Source organism: Balaenoptera borealis (assembly GCF_965194805.1).
Source record: "Balaenoptera borealis genome assembly, chromosome: 10".
Taxonomy (NCBI): Eukaryota; Metazoa; Chordata; class Mammalia; order Artiodactyla; family Balaenopteridae; genus Balaenoptera; species Balaenoptera borealis.
The window spans coordinates 109222986-109236585 of NC_138874.1; the positions used below are offsets into that span (position 1 = coordinate 109222986).

General features: G+C 39.9%; 1 protein-coding gene across 2 annotated transcripts; it reads left to right on the plus strand.

Annotated features, from left to right (window-relative positions):
• Window positions 1-1864: 1864 nt before the first annotated feature.
• On the plus strand, window positions 1865-12956 carry BUB3 (BUB3 mitotic checkpoint protein). Of its 2 annotated transcripts, none has more exons than XM_082407021.1 (8): window positions 1865-1992; window positions 2473-2667; window positions 3281-3350; window positions 5152-5303; window positions 7868-8026; window positions 9731-9908; window positions 10155-10371; window positions 11373-12956. In XM_082407021.1, the coding sequence occupies exons 1-8, from the start codon at window positions 1879-1881 to the stop codon at window positions 11386-11388; spliced, it is 1101 nt and encodes a 366-aa protein (XP_082263147.1). In that variant the 5' UTR covers window positions 1865-1878; the 3' UTR covers window positions 11389-12956. The 2 variants fall into 2 exon arrangements, with proteins under 2 accessions (XP_082263147.1, XP_082263148.1); XM_082407022.1 differs by having other exon boundaries at window positions 12609-12956.
• Window positions 12957-13600: the final 644 nt, after the last annotated feature.

Sequence of the window (13600 nt, forward strand, 5' to 3'; positions counted from 1 at the left end):
GTCAAAGGTGATCCAACAGTGTGATTAGTTTTTAGGAATTCCTCTTTCTTATAGGTAACTAAGTATACACACACACACACACACACACACACACACACACACACACACACACACACACGGTTTTGCATTTGGATTTGAAATGTTCAAGACTCCATTGTGGCCAGATTTCCTATCTCAAGACTATCAATTCATTTGAATAAGCAGCAAAATCATCAGCCTCCTTTCAGGCTCTAAACTGGATTTAAAAGATTGACGTTTCTTAAAACTCAAATCGAGTCCGGCTGCAACTGCCTGCCCAGAGGGACCTGAATCATACACACACTGGATAATGAAATACGCTTAGATTTTATCAGTGGATAATTCATGCTCAGAATCTCGAAACACTAGTAGAATTAAATAAACAACTGGGAGAGGGAACCAAATAAAATTATTTGGAGATAAAATTATTTAGCCAAAATTAGAATGGAGGCAAGGCACTGCACTTTAAAATTCTTAACCTAGCCATTAAGTTGTTGAAAGAGGAGAGAGAACCAAGTATGAGGACTGGTGAGGAGACAGGGCAAGAATCTGTTCTTTTGACAGGAATATCATCAATACACCGGGCAGAAGGGTGGTTGTTGTGTGTTTACTGTGTCACCATTCATAAAAAAGTGCACCTGAGTCAGCGTATATGAATGCATAAGGACCAACAACACTTTTTCTCTATCAAGGTACCTTAGAAATTAAACACTTTAACCTCAGCAGTTTCCTCCCACTTCATACAAGATCATTTAATAACATAAGATTTTTTTTTTTTTACAAAAGCCTGTGAAAAAGAGATTATAGCATGGATTAAATTGAAAATTTTCAGTGCACCTTTGATATTCAAGAGTAACTGAGTCACAGCATTCTAGTTATAAATTAAGTATTGCTTTTCTTTCATGGAGACCAAATTATTTCTCATTACAGGAGCAATGTTCTTGATTCTCCTATTTCTGGAGGATTCTAGAAACAGAAAATCCAGCAAACTGAGCCTGCAAGTCTGGCAAGTTCTTGGGGTGGGAGAAGCTTGTAGCTGTTTAGGGCCCTACTTGAACATATGTCTCAAAGAGGCTTTTGAGCTTTAACACACTGCAGAGTAATCATCATTTGTTTCTCAGTCTGTCCAACCTTCTGGACAAAGAGTTCCTCAAGAGCAAGAATTGGTCTGATTAATGCATCTTCCTGGTTTTCTCACCAGGCCTGGGTGTGCTGGGTGCTCAATAAATGTTTGCAGGAAAATGGAATGAAGAGATAAAGCAGAGTATAAATAAGGATGAATATCTCTAAGGTCAGTAGATCTTCGACAGTGGGAAATGTGAGAGCCCGGTGCATAGGTGGAAAGTCCAGGAAAATGAGAAAAAAGTAGGGCAAAATATACACTTCATTAGAGCAAATATTTTTTTCTCCACTCCAGTTTTGGTCAACTTCATGGGCATATGCATGTGCAGTGGAAGGGAGACTAATTTAGCTCTATAAAAGTACTGACCAAAATAAGGTTCTTGTGTCTGAGAGATTAACTGAGATGGGGAGGGCCCCAAGAGTCAACTGGAAAGAGCATCTTTCCCGCCTACTATTCAGAGGACAGGCCGGGCGTCGGCCCCAGGGAGACTACATTTCCCAGCGTGCCGCACAAGGACGGGCGAGGGCGTGAGCGTAGCCTTGGCGCGATGCTCTTTGGGAGTTGTAGTTTTCACTCGTCCGGCACCGCCGCTGGCGCCGCAGCCTGGTGGTGAAAAGAGGCCACGTGATCGGAAAAGCCTCTGTGCCGGAACAGGTTGCCTGGGTTGACCGACGCCCGGCCTCCGGGGCGGACCAATCGGCTGCCTAGAGCGAGACGTTGGCGTTTGAAATCAGCCAATGGCAGGCATTGGCTGGAACTTCCTCTCCGCCCCCTTCGCCCGGCCCGCGAGAGCTTCGAGGGAAGCTAGGCGGTGGCGAGTAGCGGCGAAGTTGCTTCTGAGGGAGGCTAAGGTAACGGGGAGAGGCGGCCGGGCGCAGTAGCGAACTCTGTGGGGACCCCTCCACTCCCACCTCGGGCCCGGAGCTGACGGAGCCGTCCTCTGGGAACCGGTTCCTCTTCCAAAGGTTTTCTTTTATTTCAGGAGCACGCGGGGCGGCAGGCCCAGCGGGGGAGGCCGGGGTGCAGGAGCCCGCGGCGGGCCACGCTGGAGGCTGGAGTTAGGGGTGCGGTGGCGGTGGCGGCGGCCTGGCCGGCTGGGGCGCTTAGGAGGGGCGGCGGGCGGGGTGGGGGAGATAAGGCCGGACCGCGGCGGGCGCGGCGGTTCCGCGCAGGCGCGGCGGTTCCGCGCAGGCGCAGAGGCCGTGTCGGCGCAGAGGCCGTGTCGGCGGCCTTCCCTAGGCCCCGCCCCGGTGGGGCCCCTTCGCTGCCCCGCCGTCGGCGAGTCCAGCCCCCGGACCCTTGGGGACTCTCACTGGGCGCTTGTTCCGTAGATGACCGGTTCTAACGAGTTCAAGCTGAACCAGCCACCCGAGGACGGCATCTCCTCGGTGAAGTTCAGCCCGAACACCTCCCAGTTCCTGTTGGTCTCCTCCTGGGACACGTCCGTGCGCCTCTACGATGTGCCGGCCAATTCCATGCGGCTCAAGTACCAGCACACCGGCGCCGTCCTGGACTGCGCTTTCTACGTAGGTGTCCTCCGCTTCCGCTCCTGCCCCCCTTTAATATCCTTGGTGTGGTGTTCCTGGTCAACAGTGTCCGTTTTCCGTTGTTGGGCAGAGGCTTTTGTCAGTGGGGTCATTTGGACAGCTCCCCTCCCTTCCCCCAACACTTACCTTGCGCCCCAGGTACTGTTTTTTGGTTTGTTTGGTTTTGTTTTTGTGTGTGGGTTTTTTTTGGCGCTGGGGACTTGCAGACGTCAGGAACTCCGTCTCCCCTTGGATTCTAATGGCGTAACTCTGCAGACCTTTTGCACGTAATGTGTTTGAAACTCACAACAAGACAGTAACATTTGGCTGCCTTGTTAAAAGGAAGGTCTGTTTGCGAGTCCATGGGAATGCCTGTTGGCTGTCAGCCAGTGTGGTGAACAGTTCTTCCTTAATTTTCTGGCGTAGTAGTTTTCTCAGCTCCGTGATTTGCTTTATTTTTTGTACTGTTTTTTTGTTTGTTTACAATGAGTAGCTGAGCCCAGTGTACCTCTCGTCTTGAGCATAAACTGGATAGTTGGCTGTGGAAACAGGAATTTTTAAATTCTTTTTAAAGCTCTGTAAGTTTTAAATGACTTGCAACTTTGTTTTGTAGGATCCAACACATGCCTGGAGTGGGGGATTAGACCATCAATTGAAAATGCATGATTTGAACACTGATCAAGGTAACATAGTCACGTTTTTACCAGTTTAGTATTTTCTTAGTTAGTGCTTACTTGTAAATGTTTATTCATGAAGAGTAGTTCCTGAATTGCTTAGTTCCTAAGTTGCTTAGATACAAGTAAAAATGGCTTAAATTCAGGACTTTTTCGTTTAAAGGATAACCATTAAATTACAATCACAAAATATTATGCATGGATTTTATCAGTGAAACTCATGGTCTCCATCCACAGTGTTTACGTGAAGTGGCACTTAAGTATTTGACCTTTCCCTTGCCCTCAGAAGGGGACTGGGTCCCGCAGTGGACTACCTTTCAGTAGGATTTTTCCAGGACAGTGCTGATGTTTCAGCGTTCTCTTTTCAGAAGCTAATTTAGTTTAGACTGAAGGAAGATAGGTTTTAAAAAATTTAACATTATAAAATAGCCAACCCTGTCCGGATACCATGTTAAGCCTGCTTGTATAATTGTTTAGCATAGAATATGCTTCAGTTGCATTTATTGAGTGAAGGACAAGATGGCACGTTTTCTTTTAGTTAATTTCTAAGAGATACGAAATAACTTACCCACATTTTTATGGTGACTTTGGAGCAGAGTAGAGATTGGAATGGAACCCGAATACACAGAGCTCTCTAGTGGAGGGTTTTTTTTTTTTTTTGGTATATGCGTGAGTTAGACATAGATGTACTTGAAGGACATGGCAAGGCACAGCGATATGACTAACGAGGATGAGTTGGACAGTGGGAGGACGGATAGAGGATGGGCATGATATCTTATCAAAAAAAAAAAAAAAAAAGAAGGATCCAATCAGAAGAGGCTTTTGCATGAAAGCCGTTTTGTCATGTAACTTACAGCTGCAGATGTTTGGTTTTGTTTGCTAGCAGCTTATTCTAGATGGGAAGTTAGCTTGCAGGTTTAGGTTCTATTTGTTTGAAAGCTCAGGAGAAAAAAAGCACTGAAAAGCAAACAAAGGTTTTTGATGTTAGAGACCATAATTAAGGGAATTAGCTGTTTATTCTCAGAAGGTCATTGCTGAACTTCACGAGATACCATTTAAACGAGAAACAAAAGTATGTTTTTAAACAGGTAGTTTTCCTCTTTGAGGATCAGGGCCACATATTGTTTGTTCTTTGTTGTATCCTTAGCATGTGGTATAGATTCTGGCACATAGTAGACATTCAGTAGATGTTAGTTGAATGAATGAATCAGATAGGGTGAAGAGTTGAAATTGAGAGGAAAGAAATTGTGTATTAGAAATTTGACCCACCATGAAAACCAAGTGGGTTAATCATAAGACTCCCTGCCTTCCTCATCCCCAGCTCTCAGATAATCCTGTTACCACTTAAATAAGTTTCTTTGAAACATCAGCTTAATGCGATAAGTTTTATCCAGATCCATTCGACCAGAGTTCTCCACTCATTGGTTCATTTCATTTCTTGAGCACCTACCATGTATCAGAACCTGTACTAGATAGTCAGAACTATAGAGTTAAACAAGGTTCCTGATTTGAAGGAATCTAGAATCAAGTGAGGAAAATAACAAATATGCCACCATTTTAATGTAATCTGAAACTGAAGTCAGCTTTTGGTATTACCATGCCAGTGAATCAAGCTATGCGCTGTCAGGTGAACAGAGGTGAAAGGATGACTTCTCGTAGTCATGGAGAAATTTTTCTGTGTGTAGTACTTCCATTGAGTGGGTGGAAGCGGATTCGTTACAGTGCAATGAATGTTTCCTTCTATTGTTCACTTGAGGAATCTTTGTTTAGTAAAGCTAGGTGTGGTTTATTGGTTTGTTTTTTCCTACAGAAAATCTTGTTGGAACCCATGATGCCCCTATCAGATGTGTTGAATACTGTCCAGAAGTGAATGTGATGGTTACTGGGAGTTGGGATCAGACAGTTAAATTGTGGGATCCCAGAACCCCTTGTAATGCTGGGACCTTCTCTCAGCCTGAAAAGGTAGGCTCTTTATATTTGTAACAGGAATTATGGTCCTTGGGATGGTTTGACTTGATAAATGATGAATATGATGTTGAATTTAGAGGTTAAGAGTTGATGAGTCTATTTTACAAACTCAGCTAAATATGTGAAGGAAAACTAATTTTGGTAGTTTGGTCTACATTTTCTGTCAGTTGTCATATTTGTACTGGATAGCACTAGTCCTAAACCCACTTGCGTGTATTAACGCTTTCAGTCCTGGGGCTGAGAAGCAACTTTGCAGAGAAGTCATTTAGCAAAGACTGAACTTTGCAGAGAAGTCATTTAGCAAAGACTGAACTTTGCAGAGAAGTCATTTAGCAAAGACTGTTCCATTGCCTTCAGTTGGGTTTGACGGCCCCAAACCAGGAAGTGGGACGGAGCATCACTCCTTTTCACTTATGATCTGAGGTTTCTCTTGAGTTGACTAAGAGGGTGAAGTGGGTTATCATTTGAAGTTTAGTGAAAAAGATGGCCTATATTCCCTGGTTTTTACCATTTATTTATTTTTAATACTGACAGATGTAGTTTGAAGGCTGTAGTGAAGGAAGCTTTTTAAAACTGAAACTTTGTGTATTATTGTAACCTTTTGATTTGTACAGTGGAAGTGTAATTGAGCATTCTTGCTGTATCCTTTATCAGACTTTATCAGGTGGTAGTTAATTTTAAAGATTGATTGTTTTAGCAATTTAAAGGTATCCTTCACTTGAGTCTATTTCCTCAGTGTAAATATACTATTCAGTTCCTGTTAGCTGTCATTATATACTGTAGTGCATCCAAAGAGCCATTATTTTTGTCACATCACATTCGAATCTACTCCTGGCAAGACCTTTGTTCAGAATAAAATAATTGCATTGTTTCTAGTTTTGATTTATGGTTGTATGTAGCATGTTAAGAGCTGTGATAAATTGCTGACAGAATATCATATAATGGACAGCCACACTGAATCAAGCTGCTTATTGGTTCAGCAAGGTTCATTATGTCACTTTTTTTAATACTGTCTTTGATAAATGTATATACCTAGTCAGTAGCATGACAGTGTTTTTACTTGATTTATGATCCGTGGGGATAGAAAGCACTTTTAGAAGCTTGTGTGTCACCTGTATAGTAAAGATTTAAGATAAAATTCCCATTCTGATTGTACTGTTATAAATTGATCTCTTTCTGTGTTTTTTTTAATTTGGTGTTTCATATGTCTTAAGTTAATTTCTGTTTTTCTGCAAACATGTTTTCTGAATAAACAGCGGTAAATCTTAACATGTCTTACTGAAATACGCTTGTGTTAAATCTACTGTTTTGAATCTTTAAAATTTCTTCTTTTTCCCTTGGTCAAATTAGCTGTTGAATTTAAAGGCCAGATTGTAGAGACTATCAGGTCGTTACATTGTGAAACCCAATTTGTTTTTTTCCTCTGGGCTGGTGGTATGTGGTTAACATATTAGTGATTACTAACCATAAGGTTTAATTACTGAATGTTAAAGAGATGTCTTACCATGTCATGAGGCCTCTTCATTTTTTATAGTGATTTTTCAGGTTTTAAAATATTAGATTAGAGTTGCTTATTAATTGAAAGTAATGATCAGGGCATAGTTATATACCTGAAGTCTAGACTTTAAAAAAATGATTTAATATGATCGGAACATACGTTTTGCCACCATTCTCATGAATTTGCTATCTCTATTTAGTCCCCAGATAACATATTTGAAAATAAGTAACTTTAAATGCTTATTTGCAGGAAATTTTGTGATTTGTTTTAAAGGAATATTTTGTGGAAGTTGTTTTGATATTGAAGAAAAGGAATTTTGAGGGGAAAAAAATAGATGCTTTTAGGGAATAAAATTCTTTTTAAATTTTCCCTAAGGATAACTCTGTCTTGAGTGTTCAGTATGACGTCAGGGTATAAGAATTTGCCTTGTCATATGCCAGACCACTATCCTTGTCTTTTAATTTTGAGTTCCTATGCCACCAAAAGCAACTAAGAAGCTAATTAATGATAGCTCTCTCACTCTTCCTGGGAAGGCCTATTTATTCAGTGTGACAACTGGGAGAGTCAAGATTTTTAGAGTTACAACATGAAATATCCTTCCAAAAGGTGGTCATAGAAAAATAACTTTGAAAATGATTGTTTTATGAAAAGCCAGAAGCCCATTGAAAGGTATCTTGAATTGTTTTTATGGCTTTATTATCTCCTTTTTGAGTATTTTCTACAATTTTATATTGTCACTGAATGAAACAAGAGGACTGTAAAAATTGTTTAATAATTTAACTTGTTTTAGTAACGAAGAGAATTGTTTCAAAGATGCTTTCGGAGAGTTAACTAGAATGTGCATTATGTGATACTTGGTTAAGTATTAAGAATATCTTGTGTTTATTATTTTGTGTCAATTGGTTTGTGTAACTGTAGCACTTAAAATTTTGTACCTGTGTTTGTGAACCTGATCAGCTAACTTTTTTATGGTTTTATGATTAGTGGACTTTATCTTGGTGCGAAATGCCATTTGCAGGCAAGCAGATGATTTTCAGCAACTTTTGGTCTTTCTTGAAAGGTGTACACCCTCTCAGTGTCCGGAGACCGGCTGATTGTGGGCACCGCAGGCCGCAGAGTGTTGGTGTGGGACTTACGGAACATGGGCTACGTGCAGCAGCGCCGGGAGTCCAGCCTCAAGTACCAGACTCGCTGCATACGAGCATTTCCAAACAAGCAGGTACTGACCTCTCCTCCCTGTGCCTGGGGAATTTGAAAATAAGAGGATCTTATATGATAATGATTTGGTCACTGCCTTTTAAAGCTTTGCTTTTTTTTTTGAGTAGTGATTTAGAATTTGTTAGATTTAGATTTAGCATTTGTTGTTGTAAATTTTTGATAGCCTTTTGTTAAAAGGTGGTATGTTAACTCAATTTTAGAGAAAGCTTTGATGTTCAGAGAGGATAAGTAATCTGCCAGGGGTTTGAGTAGAGGTTTTCAGATTCCTTGGTGATCCTAGTGCAGGATGCTTGACAGGTGTACAGTAATCAGAGCTTTGCAGGTATGTTAATTTACAGACCAGCAAATTCAAATTTAAACCTGGAAATTTAGGATTATGGAATTTGCTGTTTTCTCTCTCTCTTTTTCTTTTTTTTTTGCGCCTCTTTGTACCCTAATGCTAATAGAGTTTAGTCAGTCTGCTAGCAGAACTTGGATTTTTCTTTTTTCAAAGAATGCCATTGAGGGTAGAGAGGCGTTGTCCCTCATATAATGACGAACAGGGTAGGTCACCCTTCCATCATCATTACTAGATGAGGTGACACTTCATTAATCTGCCCTTTCCTCCCCAAATCCTTAAAGTTCGAAGGGAAGTTGGTGGTGGGGTCAGCTGCTGTAGGAATTTTACAAGAGGAAAAGTCATTAAAAACAGTGGATATCTTTGGAATCTAATGGCTATCCTTTAGTGCTTGTCAGAAGGCTAGTACCTCAAATGGTGATCACAATTCTTCTTCTCAGGATATTGTGAATTTCCATTGAAGATAAGGAATTGCAGTTATGTGAAACTTTAGAGATTTAAGTGCATGATTAAAATATGCTTGCATTTATGAATGTTATTATGTCTTCTATCTAAAATTTTCCGTCGGAGTTTATTTCCAGTTTATGATGGAAGTTTAAAAGTAACATTTTACTGATTTTTTTTTTCTCCATAAGTAGTTTTTTAGGAGCAAATCTTTTTCATACCTTGAAGAATTAAAAAAAATATATATAGATTTCATATTTATCTTCATCTCTTACTTTCTTTGACATACTATTTCGAGGCAAAGTGAGGAAAGGTTTGAAATTATAAGCCACTTTTGAACATCGCTGAAAATCTCTGTGGTTTGTGTGTACACTTGACTTGCTGTAGTTAAATGCGAGAGGCAGGATGACCAAGATGGAAGGCTGGTTTTCCACTTGGTTTGGATTATTGGTACCCTCAGTGAAGGAGACACAATTCTCTTCGAGTTGTTAGAGGTGAGGAGGCGTAGAGCAAAGAAAAATATATTCCAGCTGATGGAATGAATTCGAGTCCCCTTCTGGACAGGACAACAAATAAATGATATTGAAACACTTTAAAATTCTTGTTGAGGTTTGACAGAATAACTCAACATTTTTGATTGCAGTGTGCAGGGTACTGGTAGAATGAAGAAGGCAAATGATAGTGGCCTTTTATTTATTTACTTGTAATAAAACAGGTATAAGTGTTCTTAAATTTTTGGAGTGATCTTAACTATGTTAGTACAGTTTAAACATGTGGTTAAAACCTGGCTGTATTCTCTTTTCATTTTAAAAATAATCATCTTTCTTTACTGTGGGCTGAATTTGGGAATTGGGTTGAATTTGAGAATCCAGGCCTTGCTTTGGAAGCGGGATTCACCATTTTTGTCCTCTGATTTCCTTTCAGGGTTATGTATTAAGCTCTATTGAAGGCCGAGTGGCAGTTGAGTACTTGGACCCAAGCCCTGAGGTACAGAAGAAGAAGTATGCCTTCAAGTGTCACAGACTAAAAGAAAATAATATTGAGCAAATTTACCCAGTCAACGCCATTTCGTTTCACAACATCCACAATACCTTTGCCACAGGTACGCTAACCTGTATCTAGTTGTTAAGATAACATCATTTTGCTATTAATTGAACACTGCACGTTTATACTTGGGCAGAGTTTTAAAAAATTTTGCTTGCTTTTTATGATATTTAAAGGGAAGAAAATCTGATATAGTACTCCCTGGGGAAATTGTAACTTCTGTGACCTTAAAAATGGTTAAGATAATGGTTATTTTTGTATCTGCTTTTAAGAACTGTTGTAACTCTTTTGAAATTACTTGCAGGTGGTTCTGATGGATTTGTAAATATTTGGGATCCATTTAACAAAAAGCGATTGTGCCAGTTCCATCGGTACCCCACCAGCATTGCGTCACTCGCCTTCAGTAATGATGGGACTACACTTGCAATAGCATCATCGTATATGTATGAAATGGATGACACGGAACATCCCGAAGATGGTATCTTCATTCGCCAAGTGACAGATGCAGAAACAAAACCCAAGTGAGTATGCTTCACCTGTATTTGAGCCTTTTCTTGCATTCACCCCAGGATTTATTAATTTTTCTAAATTCATGAATAGCATTGTTGATGCCTGCTCGATATTACAGCTGACTCTAGGGTTGGAGTTGATTTTATCTTGTTCTCCCAAGCTTTCAATATCCGTAGGTTGATAGACGTCTGATGGATAAAATTGTGCCTAGTTGTTTTGTAGAGAAGAATGTCAAACTCTCATTCTTCTTGAATAGGCACTATTATTTGAATCTCTGGAGTTATTACTAACTCATTGCTTCAAAATTAAGTTGAAGAATTCAAGAATAATTTATTTTAGCAAATTCTATTTAAGATATTTAAGAATTTGAACTGCCAAAAATCTTCCCTCTCCACAGAGGTTGTTTCTTTAATATTTACACAAAATGAATGACCTTCAGGTCTTACTGGAAATTCAGAGTAATATGGCCTTGCCTGCAATAGCAGATTTCCTTAGTTTTGAAATTTTCATAGATGTCTTTGGCTCTTGGTTGTAACTGCTGACAGAGAGGAACCATTTCTATTTTTTGGTACCTAGGGCAAAGCTTTTTACTTAATTACCTGCACCAGGCTTCCAGGCTTAAGGGAAACCTGATACTTAGGCACTTGTTTAACCATAAAATACCAACCCCCAAGAGTCTTTGTCCTGTTCCTTGTCCCTGTCTACTCAGGCCCTGGAAGGAAGTCCTCAGTAAATATTTATGGACTAACTGACTGTTTTCAGGATTTCTGTACCTCTCTGAGTTAGAATGGTATAGAGTCCCCTTGCTAAATTGGTTGAGTCCCTGAGAGGGGGCAGAGTATTAAATACTCAATATCATGTGTGCTTTTACAGGTTTGACTTTAGAACAGACTTAGCATGTGAAGCCTGTTGGATAAAGGGCTGTGTTTGCATTTAATCTCTCACTTTTGTATCTCTTGTCCTGGCTGGCCATTTTGATCTCATGCTGTTCTTTTTTCTTTTGAACTTGTAGGTCACCATGTACTTGACAAGATTTCATTTACTTAAGTGCCATGTTGATGATAATAAAACAATTCATACTCCCCAATGGTGGATTTATTACTTTTAACAAAGAAACCAGGGAAAAATTTTAATTTTAATATTATAAGAACCTGAAAATATTGGAAAAGAGGTTTTTATTGCCTTTTTTTTTAAAACAAACACTTTCTTTAGTGCATGAGATGGTTTGCTGCATTTAAAGGTATTTGGACAAACAGAATTGGAGGGCAGCGACAGCACTTTTGAGAATCAGTTTTGACCTTGATGGTTTTTGTTTCCATTGTGGAAATAAATGTTTGTGAATAAATGTAGGTAGTAAAACCCCCTTTGCCTTCTTTGTGGACCTTAAATGGTGGAGAAAAAGGCTCTTGAGCCATTTGTTTCCCTTGCTGGTTATAGTTGCTAATTCTAAAGCTGCTTCAGACTGCCTCATGAGGAGGTTAATCTACAATTAAACAATATTTCCTCTCGGCCGTCCATTATTTTCTGAAGCAGATGGGTCATCATTTCCTGGGCTGTGAAACAAAGCGAGGTTAAGGTTAGACTCTGGGGAATCAGCTCGTTTTCAATCTTATTAGGGTGCAGAAGGAAAACTAATAAGAAAACCTCCTAACATCATTTTGTGACTGTAAACAATTATTTATTAGCAAACAATTGATCCCAGAAGGGCAAATTGTTTGAGTCAGTAATGAGCTGAGAAAAGACAGAGCATATCTGTGTATTTGGAAAAATAATTGTAACGTAATTGCAGTACATTTAGACAGGCATCTATTTGGACCTGTTTCTATCTCTAAATGAATTTTTGGAAACATTAATGAGGTTTACATATTTCTCTGACATTTATATAGTTCTCATGTCCATTTCAGTTACCCAGCCACTGGTGATTAAGGTTAAAAAGAAAAAAATTATAGCGAGAATGAGATTCATTTCAATATAATGCCCTGAAGCAGAACATGAACTTAGCTTGGCCTATTCTAGGTAGTTCCAAATAGTATTTTTGTTGCCACGCTTTTTGTTTTTTATTCATATTATTTGCAAATGTATGTTTCTGAATGGTATTTGGACCTTTACTGAAATTTATTTTATCCATGATATATTAAAAAAAAATTCTTCTGATACAGAGAAAGGTCTTATTTTTATTTGTAAGTATTTCAGTGAAAACTTAGTGTAGTCTGAACCCATCTTTTGAAATGTATTTTCTTCATTGCAGGTCCACCTAATCATCTCGTGAAAATGGTTTCTCTATGGAAAGCTTTGTTTTGCTTCCTACAAATACATGCTTATCCCCTAAGGGGTGCGTTATAGTCATTGTGAACGCGTTATTTAGTATGTGGATTTCTCTGTTTTCTGTCTTGCAAAAAACTTGTCTGTGTGCCCTTTCATACTGACTGTGTGTGGGATGAGGAGTCTTTGTGTCCTTTTGCAGTAGTCTGAAGAATTGTTTTTTCCCCCAGCAAGCCCAGTTGCTGTGGATGAGCGGCTTGAGCTCTTTTTGTAAAATAACCTAAACCTGTTAATTCCATGCTGTCTAATAAATCAGAGATTCAGAACCCTTAAATGTTGGATGTTTTTAAATGTTGGTAATTAATGTAATTTACTTCATAAAAAGGTTTCTGTAAAGCAAAACTCCCTTCATCAAGGGCCTGGTGGGGATGACATTGTACCTTTAGGTCCACACTGCCTCATTTAATTATGTCTATTCTGATGTACTTTGGGGATTCAGTCTTGGATAAAGTGATCTGTTGGAGTTCTGCCATTTCCCTTGTGCCCTCTCGCTGGATCAGCAGGGCCCTCGAGCCAACTGTACAGCTTCACGGGACGGGCACAGACTGCGTGGCAGCTGCCGGGCGCCTCTTGGCACATGACTCTCTGCCGGTGGTGCTGGTGCAGCCGGGCTCCTGCAGCTCGCCGAGCCCGGTGCTGATGCGGTCAGCGGGCGCACTTGCAGCCAAGTGACAGACCCGTCTGTACTTATCCATCAAATGCTAAATCAAAGTGAAGCCCTTGGGATGGTAAATAATGTAATAGCCAGAGACTAACTGATGGTATTGGTTCTTTAGTGTGATTATGTGCTTTTTAAAGTCATAACCACTTGGTTGAGGACAGAGCATAAATTTAAAACATTGTTTAGCTGAAAGAGAATTAATATAGTATTGTAAAAGGTGACTAAATTAAAGCAATGTGGGGGACCTGGTTTTGAGG

Coding starts and splice junctions, on each gene's coding strand:
- BUB3 (XM_082407021.1), top strand. CDS start 1,879: ATGGCAGGCATTGGCTGGAACTTCCTCTCCGCCCCCTTCGCCCGGCCC. Junction 1,993..2,472: donor TGCTTCTGAGGGAGGCTAAG/GTAACGGGGAGA, acceptor CTTGTTCCGTAG/ATGACCGGTTCTAACGAGTT. Junction 5,304..7,867: donor CCTTCTCTCAGCCTGAAAAG/GTAGGCTCTTTA, acceptor CTTTCTTGAAAG/GTGTACACCCTCTCAGTGTC.